We start from the raw sequence: 16,052 nt of genomic DNA on the forward strand, positions 1-16,052 counted from the left end.
TCCTCTCTTCCAGCCCTCTCCTCTCCTCTCCTCTCCTCTCCTCTCCTCCAGCACCTCTCCTCTCCTCCAGCCCTCTCCTCTCCTCCAGCACCTCTCCTCTTCTCTCCTCTCCTCTCCTCCAGCCCTCTCCTCTCCTCTCCTCTCCTCTCCTCCAGCCCTCTCCTCTCCTCCAGTACCTCTCCTCTCCTCTCCTCTCCTCTCCTCCAGCCCTCTCCTCTCCTCCAGCACCTCTCCTCTCCTCTCCTCTCCTCCAGCCCTCTCCTCTCCTCCAGTACCTCTCCTCTCCTCCAGTGGTCTTATTCGCTGACTCAGTGCCTTAAAACAGCATTTTCAACCCACTGACCAGAGCTGCTACACCCGCTGCTACACAACAGCCATGGCCAAAACTGCAGTTGGTAAGGATTTTATTCTTCATTTCTCGAGGAAGTATTGGGAGCGTTTGATTCTGGGATTGGATGCTGGAAGATCCATGCCGACAACTACATCCTTTTCTATAGATGCGTGTTTGACAGCTGCGCCCCACGGAGCATTGTTCTTAGTGAAAGCAAACAAAAACGGAGTTGGATAGAAATATCATTGTCAAAATCTGCGAGAGAGTGTTAACCCTCGGAAAGTGAAAATGGGACGGTATTCACCGATATGTGGGTGGGGGGAGGAGGTGGGGGGACATGTTATTCAAGAAAGGCTGATAGTCTATTCAGTTCAATGAAAACAGGATGTTATGTTATGCTTAAGGTTTTGTCCATTTGCAGCGAAATATGCAGATGAGTAGAAAAACAAATCGTTTGATATACATAGAGGTGTGCAATTTCTATTATTTACAATGTTTTATTGACAATGCTGCACCTGCGGCTGTGAGACAGCATAATGCAGAGAGACAGAGAGACCCCACCCTGCCGACCACCCAAGACCACCAAGACACGCTGACAGGCAGAGAGATCACGTAGCCTACTTACATCTTCAATGTGTTTGTCTATTCGAATTGTAGCATATTTGTTCACGGTTATTATTGAGAATATAGTTTTGGGGATAATGAACGAGGTGTGGCTACGTTGTTTTCACCGGACAATTGACATTCATATAGCCATATAGATATATATAGACATTCATATAGCCTGAGACATTCATATAGCCTGAGACATTCATATAGCCATATAGATATAGACATTCATATAGCCATATATATAGATATATATAGACATTCATATAGCCTGAGACATTCATATAGCCTGAGACATTCATATAGCCATATATATAGACATTCATATAGCCTGAGACATTCATATAGCCATATATATAGACATTCATATAGCCTGAGACATTCATATAGCCATATAGATATATATAGACATTCATATAGCCTGAGCTATTTCTATTCATTTTCTTCTGTGTCATATTTGCGATGAAATCAGTGTTTTAGATCCAAATCAAGAAGATAGAAAATAAAAAATAATAAGGGACTCGAGGCCTTGAATCTCAGCCATAGCCAAAAGAAAACAACCGGGACACTGAATAAAACATGTTTTTATGTCCATAGTAGGCCTATAATGTAAAACAACGGGAGAGGCGAACAGTAAAGCCATATCTTTTATGATTGATTGATTATGTGATTGATTACTCACTAAATGACTTAATGTTGAATGAATCAAATGAAAAGATGATGAGGATGATTGCTCTTTTCTTATGCAGCTGGAAACACCTACTAGTTGTGTTACCCAGACTTGTTGTAGAATGCATTAGGAGAGATGAGTCTGTGTGAATCATGTCTGAGCTGTGGCAGGTGGACAGACAGCAGGGTGGGAGGGTGGACAGACAGCAGGGTGGGAGGGTGGACAGACAGCAGGGTGGGAGGCCGGCCAGCCCTGCAGCAAGGGGCCGATCCACACGCTGCAGGAGTTGGCTAATCAGTATTGACAATATGCAGTCCTCTTTGGACAGTGCTCTCTCTGATACTGTGGTGAAGTGAGCCGGGTATACCTGATGATACTGTGGTGAAGTGAGGGTATACCTGATGTTTGTGATGTGGAAAGAGAGACTAGGGACTAGAGACTAAAAAAAGAGGGGGAAAAAATGAAATGAGGAAAAGGCCGGCTTCTCAGGGGTGATATTCAGCTTCTCAGGGGTGATATTCAGCCTGCATCATAAGCCAATAACCATAATAATAATAATAATAATAATAATAATAATAATAATAATAATAATACATTAGGCTTATATAGTGCTTTTCTAGACACTCAAAGATGCTTTACAAACTGAAAAGATTGAGTAGTAATAATAAAAAGATACAAAAAATAAATAAAAGAAAGTATAGGGGCCTAATTAAGGTAGTGCTGGGGACACATGGGAAGGGGAGGGGGAGAGGGTTAACTGGTGAAGGCAAGCTTGAAGAGGTGGGTTTTGAGGGCCTGTTTAAATGTTGGCAGGGTGTTGGCCTGTCTGATGTGGTTGGGGAGGAGAGCGTTCCAGAGGGACGGGGCTGCGGCTGAAAAGGCCCTATCACCCCAGGTCCGGAGCTTGGTCCTGGTGGTCTTGAGGGTGGTTTGGTCGTCAGACCTGAGGCAACGGGAGGGGGTGTGGAGGGGGACGAGGTCGGCAAGGTAGGAGGAGGCCAGATTGTTGATGGCTTTGTAAGTGGTGAGTAGGATTTTGAATTGGATCCTGTATTTGACCGGCAGCCAGTGTAGGTTTTGGAGCACAGGGGTGATGTGGTCACGGCGGGGAGTGGAGGTGAGCAGACGGGCAGCAGAGTTCTGGACGTATTGGAATTTGTTTAGGATGTTATTAGGCAAACCGTAGAGGATGCTGTTGCAGTAGTCGAGTCTGGAAGTTATGAAGGCGTGGATGAGTGTTTCAGCAGTGGAAAAGGACAGGGAGGGTCAGATGTGGGCAATGTTCCTGAGGTGGAAAAAAAGCAGATTTAGTGACCTGGTTGGCATGGGGAAGGAACGAGAGGGTGGGGTCAAAGATGATGCCGAGGTTGCGGACGTGGTTGGAGGGGGTTACGGTGAAGCCATCGATGTTGAGGGAGAATGTCTGGGTGGAACGGGTGAGGGACTTTGGGCCGATGATGAGGATTTCCGATTTATTGCAGTTGAGTTTCAGAAAATTCAGTTGCATCCATGATTTTATGTTACTGAGGCAGGTTGGAAGGTAAGACCCATACTTAACTATCATCAGCCCATGAGCATAAAGACTTCAGATCAGAGCAAACTTGCAGGTGCAACTTATACAACGTACCAACATTGGCAGCTTCATTGAGTCTACATTAGTCATCCATCTTCAGTGTAGAGATGATACATCTTCAGTGTAGAGATGATACATCTTCATCTTCAGTGTAGAGATGATACATCTTCAGTGTAGAGATGATACATCTTCATCTTCAGTGTAGAGATGATACATCTTCATCTTCAGTGTAGAGATGATACATCTTCAGTGTAGAGATGATACATCTTCAGTGTAGATAGAAGCATTTGTGGGTAAGTGGAGTCTCCACTAGGTCTCCGTTACCATGGTAACCACCCTGTAATGAAGAATGTCTTTGTAATGACCATCAAAGCAACATTAAGAGGAGGGAGAATCTATAGTCTCAGCCCACAGGATCCTGGAAATGCTAATTAGCTTCCTGTTATCAGGGTTTATCATAATGACACAGGTGATTCATAGTTACTCAAGTGAAGGCCAACTAGTTGGTGTAAGTAATGCATACGCATGTAGGCTTAACAGATAGACCTGTGTATGTTTCTTCTGTCAGTCACTGATGAAACTAAAGTAACTATGGATCTTTAATGTTAACAGAGCAATACATTTATCAGCAGAATATGAATTTATCTGTGTGATTTTGGGCATATCAAATCTTCAGGTCTGGGCCATTCTTTTGCTTTGTCATGCCGTGCAGAGATGACCAAACAAAAAGGATTGCATTACTATGGTTACAACTTTCCAGTAACGATGGAAGGAAAAATAATCTGTGTCATTAAATCATTGTGAGGTCTCCCTGGTTTCTATTGCAGTTAAACATTTTAAATTATTAATGCCTTCAGAAATATGAGATTCTGGCCTTTAAAGGTGTTTTGAGTGTCAATGTGCTGTTGTTTAGAGCCGTACTACCCAGACAGAGCCTCTGCTGACCGCGGGGCGTGTTTGTGTTCCTGCTGACCGGTGTGTGTGTGTGTGTGTGTGTGTGTGCTGTGCGGTGCGTGTGCTGTGCGGTGCGTGTTTGGGTTCCTGCAGCATACAAAGAGAAGATGAAGGAGCTGTCTGTGCTCTCCCTCATCTGCTCCTGTTTCTACCCAGAGTCACGCAACAAGCTGGTCTGTGAGTTTGAAGGTAAGAACCTGCCTGAAGTGCTGCAGTCTGCATGTGGAGAAGTAGCCAAGGCCATTTCTAGTTCAAGTCAATCCAGAAATGTACACAAAGTCGCCCTTGACTTCATATCCAGCCCCTTGATTATTATTATTCTTTTGAGATAATAAATGATTCTAATATCATTGAGTTGCCATTGCCCCTCTGACGCTTGGTTGTCCGCCTCCCCCTCCTCTGAGGCAGACATGGAGGTGAAGGCCATCAACAAGCGGGCGTCTGGCCAGGCCTTCGAGGTCATCCTGAAGCCGCCCTCTCCGGTGTCTGACTCGGCCCACAGTGTCACCTCGCCCCCGAGGAGGGACATCTCCCTGGAGGACATCCAGAAGAAGCTGGAGGCGGCTGAGGACCGCAGGAGGGTGAGCAGGCCCCTCACATGGTGCTCCTCTGTGGCTCAGCTGGTAGAGCATGGTGCTAACAACGCTTAGGTTGTGGGTTCAATTCCAATAGGCTAGGTGCACGATCTCCACTCCTTCCTGAAAGGCACCTTGCATGAACATATCCTGTCTCACTCTATTGGTTTAATTGATTAATCAGCTGTGCACTGTGTGTTCCAACAGTTTACCGCACAGCTGATTAATCAATTAAACCAATAGAGTGAGACAGGATATGTTCATGCAAGGTGCCTTTCAGGAAGTAGTGGAGATCGTGCACCTAGCCTATTGGGACCATATATGTGACAGGGCATGGTTAAAAAGTCCGCAAGTAGGGCAAAATCATTTTTCTGTTTTTTTCCAGATTATGAAAGGGTAGATTGTAAGCTTTAAAATGACGTGTCATACATTGAAATCTGAAACAAGTTGAAGAAGTCATGGATATTTGAATGTTGATACCACCGTACTGAGATATCCAGCCTCAAAGTCTTCAGAGACGTTTTTCACAGAGGTAATGGGTGGGAACAATAGCTGATTAACTCCACCCTAGTCACTCCCTCAAGACAACCACACCCTCAAGACAACCACTCCCCCATTACACTACCTGTCATTATCTACCTGTCATCTGTCAGTGGGGTTGTCAGCTAAACCCTCAAGAAACAAAATTGCAGGGCTGACATGTTTAAATGACTTACTTGACTTAGGTCCTTTTTCTTCGGGTGTGAAGAGTAGGGCCTCCAACGAGTTTACGCCACCGGTCTCTGTCCCTCGCCACAGCAGCCGCCGCCTCCCAGGATCTTAGACCCAGCATGTCACGCTCCCTCTCGACGGTTCTTCTCCAGGTTTCTTTGGGGCGTCCCCTTTTTCTTCGTCCATCAGGGGTCCATCTGAGGGCTATGCGTTGATGGTCATCCGGGCTTTTCCTCAACACGTGGCCGATGTACTTCCATCTTCTCTTTCTGATCTGCGTGCTTACCATCTCTATACCAGCAAGTTTTCTCACTTCTTCGTTTGACACCCGTGTAGGCCAGAATATTCTCAGCATCCTTCTTAGGCATTTGTGGACAAATGTGTCTAGGCACTGTTCGTCAGCCGCTGTCATCTTCCATGTCTCACAACCATATAACAACACTGAGATTACATTTGACTGAAAGATTTTCATCTTGGTCTTCCTCCGATACTGAATGCTGTTCCACAACTTCTTTAAACGATGGTAGGCGTTCCTTGCTTTTCCTATACGAATCTTCATGTCTTCAGAAGCACCACCTGACGTTGTCATTGTTGCACCGAGATATGTGAAGGTGTTGACGTCCTTGAGATCTTTCTCATACACTGTGAAGGCTGTGCTTTTCTTGGCGTTCATCCTCATCGATTCCGTTTTGTTTGCATTGATCCTTAGCCCTGTTTGTAGACCATATTCATTCAGACGGTCAAGCTTTTGTTGTGCATGACTCCATGATTCTGCTAACAATACTATATCATCTGCATAATCTAGATCTTCTAACATGTTCATCATTTGCCAACTGATCCCTGTCTTTCCTCCACTCAGTGTTCTCCTCATTATCCAGTCTACAACTAGTAGGAACAAAAAGCCTGACATCACGCAGCCTTGCTTCACACCTGACTTTACCTCAAACCACTGAGACTTCCTGCTGCCATGCAGTACTGCCACCTTGCAATTCTTGTAGAATGCCTTAACCATTGCAATAAACTTGTCTGGTATTATGACATGTTTAAATAGCTAAACAATAATAATAATAATAATAATAATAATAATAATAATTCATGATTTTTTATTGCCATGTGTGCCAAACGTTTATTACATCCCATTACAAGTACAAGAGAGTAAAATTCATGGCAATGGACAAAATTAGGATACAATTGAGCAATACAATAATAGAATGGTAAAAAATAATAATGTTGTGTCCGTGTGCATGCATTTATCATTATAGTCCATAAAGCATCTAGTGGGACTTCGGTGTAGTTCCTTCCCATCCCATCTGGGCATCAAAGCTGTAATAAAAAAAGAAGACAGTACATTTAAAATGATTGCCCACTGTTACCAACACCACTTTTAACGAAATAGTCTACTACTATCTTCATAAAATAGAATTGCTTATACAATGACAATGACAAATACCTGAAGTGCTGGTGACTCACATCAAGGTGTCATCTGTCAGAACCTCTCACCTCGTCATTCTGTAACACAAATTTCAGGTCAGAGGTGTGGACACTTCTATAGTGTAGGTTTTCCATAGACTCGGTGTACTGTAAGAAGTAGGCTAGTGAAATCATTTAAATTCACAGTATTATTCTACAGCAAATCTACATATCAATGAATTAATCATTATTTTTGATTCCACACAACATTATTGTTCATTACCAAAAAAAAGCATTTACCGTTTCTATAATTTATTATATCTCTAACAAAGCTAGCTAGCTAGCTAACAAGCTAACACTTGTTTGGCTAGCTGGTACACACAAACACACTAAAATGGTGCATGAAACATATTACAGTATGTTGCATGTTTAGTAGATCTGCAACAAATGTATTTATTCATTATGTTTTATCTTTGACAACCTATTTCTTCCTCCCACCATCTCCTATTAGTTTTGGAGAGGGGTGGCATAATTGTGGTGAGCAGTTTCAGTGGTCTGATAACTGAGGCTAACAACGCTCTATCTACCTTACTCACAAAACAACAAATAACTGTTTGGCTATTCTAAGTAAACAACACAAAATCCTAGTAAACAACACATGTAACTCACTAAAACTTACCCAAGAACACAGCAGAAGGTCTGTCTGCAGACGACTGTCCCAAGAATAGTGAACTGATGTGGAGATCAATGTCTGACATTCCGTCATCTGTCATCGTCAGATTCGGAGTTCGGAGTTCCCGTTCGGAGTTCCCATTATGTATAGTCCAATATGAAGGAGTTCATATTGACTGCCAAAGACGCCATTTGGCGTCTTATAAAATAGTAACGTTGACTGCCATTTTTTCCCCCTTTTTTTCGGGGATTGCCATATTGACGTCTTATACACCTGGTGTGTGAATTTCAGACTTGGGTGTAATGTATTTCTGCCCCAGATGGGGGCAGCAGTTCGATTTAGCTCAGATATAAAAGCTGGAGAAGAAGGGGGCGTGTTGTGGGTTGTAGAAAATGGCGAAACGAATAGCGAAAACGAGAGGAGACAAGCAGTATAAGCAGTTGACACTGGCACAGAGCTTGTCTGGCAGTGGATCTGCAAGGAGTGTGGTGCCGATCAGGTCAACTGCAAGCAGATCTGGTGCAGGAGATGCGCCAAATGTTGCAGATGGTGAGAACCGGAGCAACGCGCAATGCTACACTCGTGGTAGCATTGCTGGGCCATCGGAGCCACATCGCCGCGACTCTTCAAACAGTTCAGAGTCGGAGGACGTAGAACCAGACCCCGACTAGTCGGACGAGTGGTTGCCATCCGGATCGGCTAGCAGCAGGGAATCCTCTCCAGATCAGCGCGGATCCACGATCCAAGACAAAAATGCGAGTGTGAAAAGCAAAGGTAAACATATCATATATAGAAATATCATTACACTACACTACACTATTACACTACACTATTACACTATTACACTATTACTATTACTATTACACTATTACACTATTACACTATTACACTATTACTATTACTATTACACTATTACACTATTACACTATTACTATTACTATTACTATTACTATTACACTATTACACTATTACTATTACACTATTACACTACATCATTACAAAGCAATAAAACATGCCTTTTGTATATATATTTTGTATAAAATTGTATATATTTCAATATTTTACAGTCCCTGAATCGAGCAGAGGACGTGCCTCAACCAGAGGGTGTGCTGCAAGGAGACGGCTGTCTTCAGAGAAAGATGCTGGTTGGGGTCAGGGTGAGTGGCAACCCACAAAGGTTCCATTCACGGCAACCCCTGGACCCCAGAATGCTGCTGCAGAGCTGGAATCTGACCTGCCGGTTGATTTCCTGGAGCTGCTTATTACTGATGAGCTGCTGCAGCACATTGCAGATCAAACCAACCTGTATGCCCAGCAGTTTTTACAGGCACATCCCGACACTCTGCCACACTCCAGAGGGAGGTTATGGAAACCGGTGACAGTCCCAGAACTGAAACAATTCTTTGGACTCACTTTCATCACCGGTTACATAAAAAAGCCAAATCTAGAAATGTATTGGAGTGTGGATCAACAGGACGCCACTCCATACTTCAATAAAACCATGCCCAGGAACAGGTTCCAGCTCATCTGGAAGTTCCTCCACTACAACAATAATGCATCACAGGACGCCACAGATAAAATGTATAAAGTGCGTCCTGTTTTAGATCATGTTGTAGCCAAATTCATTCAGAGCTGTATCAGCCCTTTGAAAGTATCTGCATTGATGAAGGAATGATGCAGTGGCGTGGCCGCCTATCATTCAAAGTGTATAACCCTCAGAAGCCGGTGAAGTATGGAATTAAATCCTACATACTGTGTGACTCTTATACTGGGTATTGTTTTAACATGAAGCCTTATGTTGGCCAGCATAACACACTCCCAGACACAGTGTTCTCCCTCCTTGACCGTCTCACAGGACACGGATACACACTGTACATGGACAACTTCTACAACTCTGTTCAACTGTGTGAGCAGTTGATCAAAGCCAACACCAACGTCTGCGGAACACTGCGAAAAAACAGGGGGGAACCGCATATCATAAGGGAGCCGACAAAGACCGACTTGGGTGTGGAGGGGAGGCTGGTGCGGCACAATGGCAGGGTGCTGGTTATGGCATGGCAGGACAAGCGTCTGGTGAGGATGGTGACAACCTGCCACCATGACAGCATGCAGAGGGTGGAGGTGTGGCAGAAGGGGAAGAAGGAGAAGGTGGGTCAGCTCAAACCGGAGTGTGTTGTGGCATACAATGCCTGCATGAATGGGGTGGACAAACTTGACCAGAACATTGCATACTACCCATTCATTAGGAAAACACTCAACTGGTCAAAAAAAGTTTGTGGCGTACTTGTTTCAGCTTTGTGTGTTCAATGCCTATGTGCTGTACAAGGCCAGGAACCCGGGGAAGTGCAAAACACACTTGGAGTTCATGAGGAGGGTGGCGAGGTTGTGGACTGAAAAAACCTATGTAGAGGAGGAGGAGGAGGAGGAGGAGGAGGAGGAGGAGGAGAGAGGAGGAGGAGGGGGAGGAAGAGGAGGAGGAGGAGGAGGGGGAGAGAGGAGGAGGGGGGGGAGGAGGAGGAGGAGGAGGAAGAGGAGGTCCGACAAACCAGGGCAGCAAGACAGAGAGACCCAGACAGCAGGCTGGATGGCCGGATGGCCAGGCATGAGTTGGAACGCTTAAGGCCCACCAGCAATAACACACAGCCAGCAAGAAAATGTAGGGTCTGCATTCGAAGGGGTAAAAGGAGAGAGACCAGAATGTGGTGCAGGTCCTGCCATGTACCCCTGCACTCAGGAGAGTGCTTCAAAGCCTACCACACAGAAAAAAAATATTATTGAGTGATGATGATTCTAAATGTTCTAAATCTGTGAATAAATGTAGTTATTTTGTCATCAAAAGCCTTTTTTCCTGTGTTGTTTTTATTGTTTCATAGAAGTAAACAACTTTTCAGATGTTTGAGGTGTCACTAAAACTAAAATATGTGGACGTCAGTCACCGTTTTGCTTGAATTTGCTTCTCTGCAGAAAAAGCTCGTTTTTTCTGTTTATTGGTCAAAATCAGGTGTTTTTGCTGAAACCTGTCAATACATCTACTGATGCCTCTGGACACATCTTCAGTGATGTTCCTGGAATCATCGGGCGTTTCGGGTCTTTCAACATCATACACCCTCCTCCAGGTGACCCAGCCGGGGCTGATCAGACCCCAGCTTGTGTCCAGATGGCTAACTAGCTACCATGACTCCATGGCTCTCCTCTTTTGAGCCACAGCCATCTAGAGGCTCTCTCTGCCGCATTGGTGGTACAACGGATGGCTCTCCTCTTTCTCTCTCCATCGATGCCCAAACTGCTGAAGGCTCTGGCCAAGGAACGGGCTGCAAATCCTCTGCAACCAACCTCTACTGGGAAACACCTCGCTCTCCACCCAGCCTGCTGGCAGTCACTGACCAGTCCCGCGTACTTGGAGAGCTTCCTCTCAAACCACCCTATGTTCTACGGCCGATTTCTAAACACTCAAAGAGGCTAGAAACAAACTTGATGAAAGAAGAGAGTCTAAAGTCTTGGTAGATATGTTCAATGTTTATGTAGTCCGAAAAGTCAATATTTGGTGGGTCTTCAAAGTTCAGCGAAAATGCCCCAAAAGTCTGGCAGTATGGAGCTCTCCGCTCTGAACATGACTGGCAGTCAAAGAGTTAATTGCCCACTGTCGATATATATATATATATATATATATATATTTATTTATTTTTCTGAGTGGGGCAGTCCCACTCATATTTTTCATTTTTGTTGACAGTTACAGTGAAGATTTAGACTGGAAGGATGGGTGAGAGAGAGAGGAGGGATGACATGCAGATCCACACGCACGCACATGGCTCCTTACATACAGCTGGGGTGGGCGTGGCTACACTCACTGCCACACTAATACCCCCCACCCGACTTTGCTAACTAAATGTAGGTATTTAGTGAATGTAAAACTGTTGGATATGATATCGAGTGGGTTCTTCATCGCTTCGTTTGTCGTCCTATGCCAAAAACTGGAAAACACATTTTTTCACAACAAGACTTGTTTGGCTCGATTGCGAGGTTTCACAATTGCCGAGATGCAGACTTTTTAATGAAACCGTGTCACATATACTGAAAATGTCTGCACTCACTGCAATGTGAGTCGCTTTTGATAACAGTGTCAGCTAAATGGCATATATATATATATATATATCACATGTCCTGTTTGTGTGTGTATTGTGTTTGAAAACAAAGTGGTTCTAGGAACATGTGTGATTCTATGCATTCGTGTTTGAGTAACCCTATTCATTGAATAGTGGCCCTGCACATATGGCGCTTTTCTACTACCGTACCGTACCGTGCCGTACCGCGTGAGCCCGGTTTGTTTTGCTTTCTCCACTGCCAACCGAGCTGGGCCGAGCCGGGACGATTTAGTTCTAGTTCCAGAGGGGTAGCGAAAGGTACTTTTTGCCAGGCTGTGTGTGACGTGTGACGCTGCAGACCGTTGATTGGTCACAACATCGTCATCCCATGTTCCTGAGTTCACCACTAGCCGCCATTTTTAAATACCACAACAGATTTCGCTCTAGGAAAATGTCATTTACTTTTTCTGTAATTATTTATTAATAAAGATTTGAAAAATTATGATAACCATCGTATTATCGTTTAATGTAATTTCAATGCATCATAGAACTTTTATTTACAACAAGCATAACAAAAAAATCGCTATTATGGTAGATTTCCCTTGCTCCCTTTCACACATGTCGGCATTTCCCTGGTTGCGCGATCTACTAGAACTACTAGATCTACTAGAACTGAAAGCGGCAAGTAACAGGCACGTAACATCCATATGCTGTATAAATAAATATATTTGACTACCAGCAAGACACCGGAGCACTCGTATCTATAACAAACGCGGAGATTGTATGAGCCCCGGCGTCAGTCCAATGGAAGCGTCAAGCACAGCCTTTCCTTAGAAATACATCGCTCCCTGTCTAACGTTATATATCTAACGTTACATGTTTTAAGGCTGATCTGTGCATGATAGTGCTGCATTTTGACATAATTCTTATCGCATTTCCCCCTGTTGAGCTGTATAGCGGCACTTATTAAAGTGAAGTGCTCTTATGACACTTAACTCCTCCTACTGTCCCCACTCGCTCCAGGCCGTACCGGTATGGTCAATGGAAAAGCGGCAATAGTCTCCAGCCTAAGGTGTACATAGGAAATACCTATGGCACTTTTCCATTGACCAGACCGGTACGGCTCGGCATGGCACGCATTTGAAATTACGGTACGGTACGAGTAGGATACGCTTCTCCATTATACACAACAGACCTGGAGCGAGCCATTGAAATGACATTAAACATAGATAATATGATGGATATCATAATTTTTCAAATCTTTATTAATAAGTAATTACAGAAAAAGTAAATGACATTTTCCAAGAGCGAAATCTGTTGTGGTATTTAAAAATAGTGGATAGCTTCTGAAAAAAAAGAAAGTATAAAAAAATAAATAATTGTGTATAGCGGTGAACTCTATGAACATGGAGTGACGATTTCCATTGACCAATCAACGGTCTGCAGCGTCACACGTCACACACAGCCTGGCAAAAAGTACCTTTCGCTACTCCTTCCGAAGCGTAGCTAAAACGGCCCGGCTCGGTTGGCAGTGGAGAAAGCAAAACAAACCGGGCTCACGCGGTACGGCACGGTACGGCACGGTAGTGGAAAAGCGCCACTAGTGACGCATGTAACAAGAAGACAACCTGTCATATTATACAGTATTTAAAAATGAACTACCACTAATAGACTGTAATGTGATGGTCATGGTCAAATACTTTAACGGATAGTGAGATAATCCAGATGGAATATCAGATGTAATATGATCAGATGTAATATCCTTCTCTGTGTTTCAGTCCCAGGAGGCGGAGGTGCTGAGGGCCTTAGCGGAGAAGCGTGAGCACGAGAGAGACGTGCTGCTGAAGGCCATGGAGGAGAACAGCAACTTCAGCAAGATGGCGGAGGAGAAGCTCCAGATGAAGATGGATCAGATCAAAGAGAACCGCGACGCCCACCTGGCAGCCATGATGGACCGCCTGCAGGAGAAGGTGAGACCGCTGAACCGCTTTGTCTCCAAGTGTCACCCTGGGATAGAATAGGGTTCTAATGACATATCGAGTAAATAATAATACTAATAATACTACTACTAATAATAATAATAACCTTTATCAGTATAGCACTTTTCCTGCAAACGTTGCAGCTCAAAGTGCTCCAATCATTATATAATCATCATTTAATTATTTACTCATTTAAGGCAATATTAAAAAGATGGGTTTTTAGTCTTGACTTGAACATATGTGCTGAGGTTGCATCCCTAATGTAAACTGGCAGTGCATTCCACAATTTGGGTGCATAAAATGAGAATGCAGCCTCACCAAATCTCTTCTTTTGTACATGTGGTACACAGAGAAAACCAGCGTCAGAAGACCTGAGAGCTCTACTGGGCTGATATGCTAGCAAAAGGTCTTTCAGATATTCTGGTGCTGTGCGAGTGAGAGCTTTATAAACAAGCAGAAGGATTTTGAAATCTATTCTGAACTTAACAGGAAGTCCTTGGGATCACTTTCCTTTGGGAAGTTAATGATTTTCTTGAATAACAACAGCTGGAACTGCCTTCTGTAACGTCAGTGATTGTGGTCATTCGTCATTGTCACTTATTGGGGTGTTGTAGCTATGGCTACAGTGTGACTTCCTGTCCTGTGTTGGTCTCAACTTCCTCTTCCGCCCTCCAGGAGAGACATGCAGCTATGGTACGCAGGAACAAAGAGCTGAGGGAAGAGCTGACAGCGTGAGCCCCGTCTAACCCCGCCAACCCTCCGTCGTCTAGCCCCGCCCCCGGCCCCTCCTGAGCAGTCACCTAGCCCCGGAGACACCACACCACACCCTTCCATCAACCCCACCATAAGCACCTACCCTATCAGTATTATCAGTGGATACAAAATGGATCACTGTTAATGATTTTCTTGATTTTGAAGAAAAAACAACATGAATGCATATTATTTTGTAAATACTTATTTATTTTTTAAATCTATCTATCTATCTATCTATCTTTCTATCTATCAGTCTGTCTATCTATCTATCTATCTATCTATTTATCTATAGTGATGGATAGGCAGGTAGAGAAGAAACAAATGTACTGAGCTGTACAATTTCAAATGTTTTGTTTGTTATTTACTTATTGGTTCTTGAAATTTGAATCTGCGACAATTTTCTTGTGAAAGGCTTTGGTGTTGTGAGTTGGTTGTTAGCTGACGTTCGTTTTCTGATGATGTCAGTTTCTGTGTCTTTGTGAAGAATGCAAATGGTTAGTGTACTCAGACGCCATACTACTCAAGATATCGCCGCACCTCATGTTATCACCTCACACACACATATACACACACACTCTCACTCCTGCACACCGTGACACACATGTAATGAACGCACATGTAATAACTGCACATCAACAATGTGACAAACCCTCAAGCTTGAAATACCCACCTGAACTGAATAGGTTAATAGGTTGATTGTCTAGAAACAGTCATGTGGAATATGTGTGGCCAGAGGGAGCAACTGTTTATAAAACGGGACTTCAAGATTCCTCCTGACCTCTGGCTACTGTTGGGTGACTATGTGATCTCCTCAAGCGTACTCTGTCTCTATTCTGTTATCTATACAGTATTTGGAGATACGTCTCCTAGAATGTTCTGAACTTATCAAACTGTCTCGACACAGCATCTTGGCCAGTAGAATGTGCTGTTGCCTCCTCCTTGTTATTGATAGTGTGAACATGTGTGTGTGTGTGCGTGTGGGTGTGTATGTGTGTTTCAGGTGAGGTATCATTAGCCTCTTTTCTCTTTAGAAGCTAAATGGAGAATGGGTGCAGAATGCTCCATATTCAGCACACTAAATGACTCTCTTTTGGATATGCCACAATGATCTGCCTGCATCCTCTGCTGCCAACATGAATGGTGTTGCTCCTCCATATCTCTCTGTGCTTATTCAAGCTTTGCTGAATAAAGGTTTGGGGTTCTGTGAACATGGCATGCGCCATCTCATACTTTTCTGTGCTAAAGACAAGGAAACATGTAAACTGCCAAATAAAAGAACCAATTACCCAAGGATGTGTGATCCTTTCTAAATGAGTCATCTATGCAGCAGTTCCTAATCTTCGGGTGGGGTCCCCTGAGACCAACCTCTATGATTTGATATACAAGCATCTTTGAGTGTCTAGAAAAGCACTATATAAGTCTAATGTATTATTATTATTATTATTATTATTATATGTACAGTGCCCTCCAAATATTGGAAAGAGGAACCATTTTGTTTTCTTTTAGCTACAGTATATACTTCAACTGTTTGGATTTTAAAACACTTACTATGAGGTTAAAGTAGATATTCTCAGCTTTAACGTTCAATGTTTTATTTTTTCCGATTGATTTCACCATTTAGAAATTACACCCCTTTTTACACATCTGCATTTCAGGGCACCAAAAGTAATCATAATCATAATAATAATAGTAATAATAGTACCAATAATAATAATAATAATAACAATAACAA

General features: G+C 43.5%; 1 protein-coding gene across 1 annotated transcript; it reads left to right on the forward strand.

Annotated features, from left to right (window-relative positions):
* Positions 1-376: 376 nt before the first annotated feature.
* On the forward strand, positions 377-14,302 carry stmn2a (stathmin 2a; the record flags this gene model as incomplete). The annotated part of the gene is made up of 5 exons (XM_080540914.1): positions 377-395; positions 4,231-4,326; positions 4,546-4,718; positions 13,367-13,558; positions 14,243-14,302. The coding sequence occupies 5 exons, from the start codon at positions 377-379 to the stop codon at positions 14,300-14,302; spliced, it is 540 nt and encodes a 179-aa protein (XP_080397040.1).
* Positions 14,303-16,052: the final 1,750 nt, after the last annotated feature.

Source organism: Nansenia antarctica (assembly GCF_963989245.1).
Source record: "Nansenia antarctica genome assembly, chromosome: 10".
Taxonomy (NCBI): Eukaryota; Metazoa; Chordata; class Actinopteri; order Argentiniformes; family Microstomatidae; genus Nansenia; species Nansenia antarctica.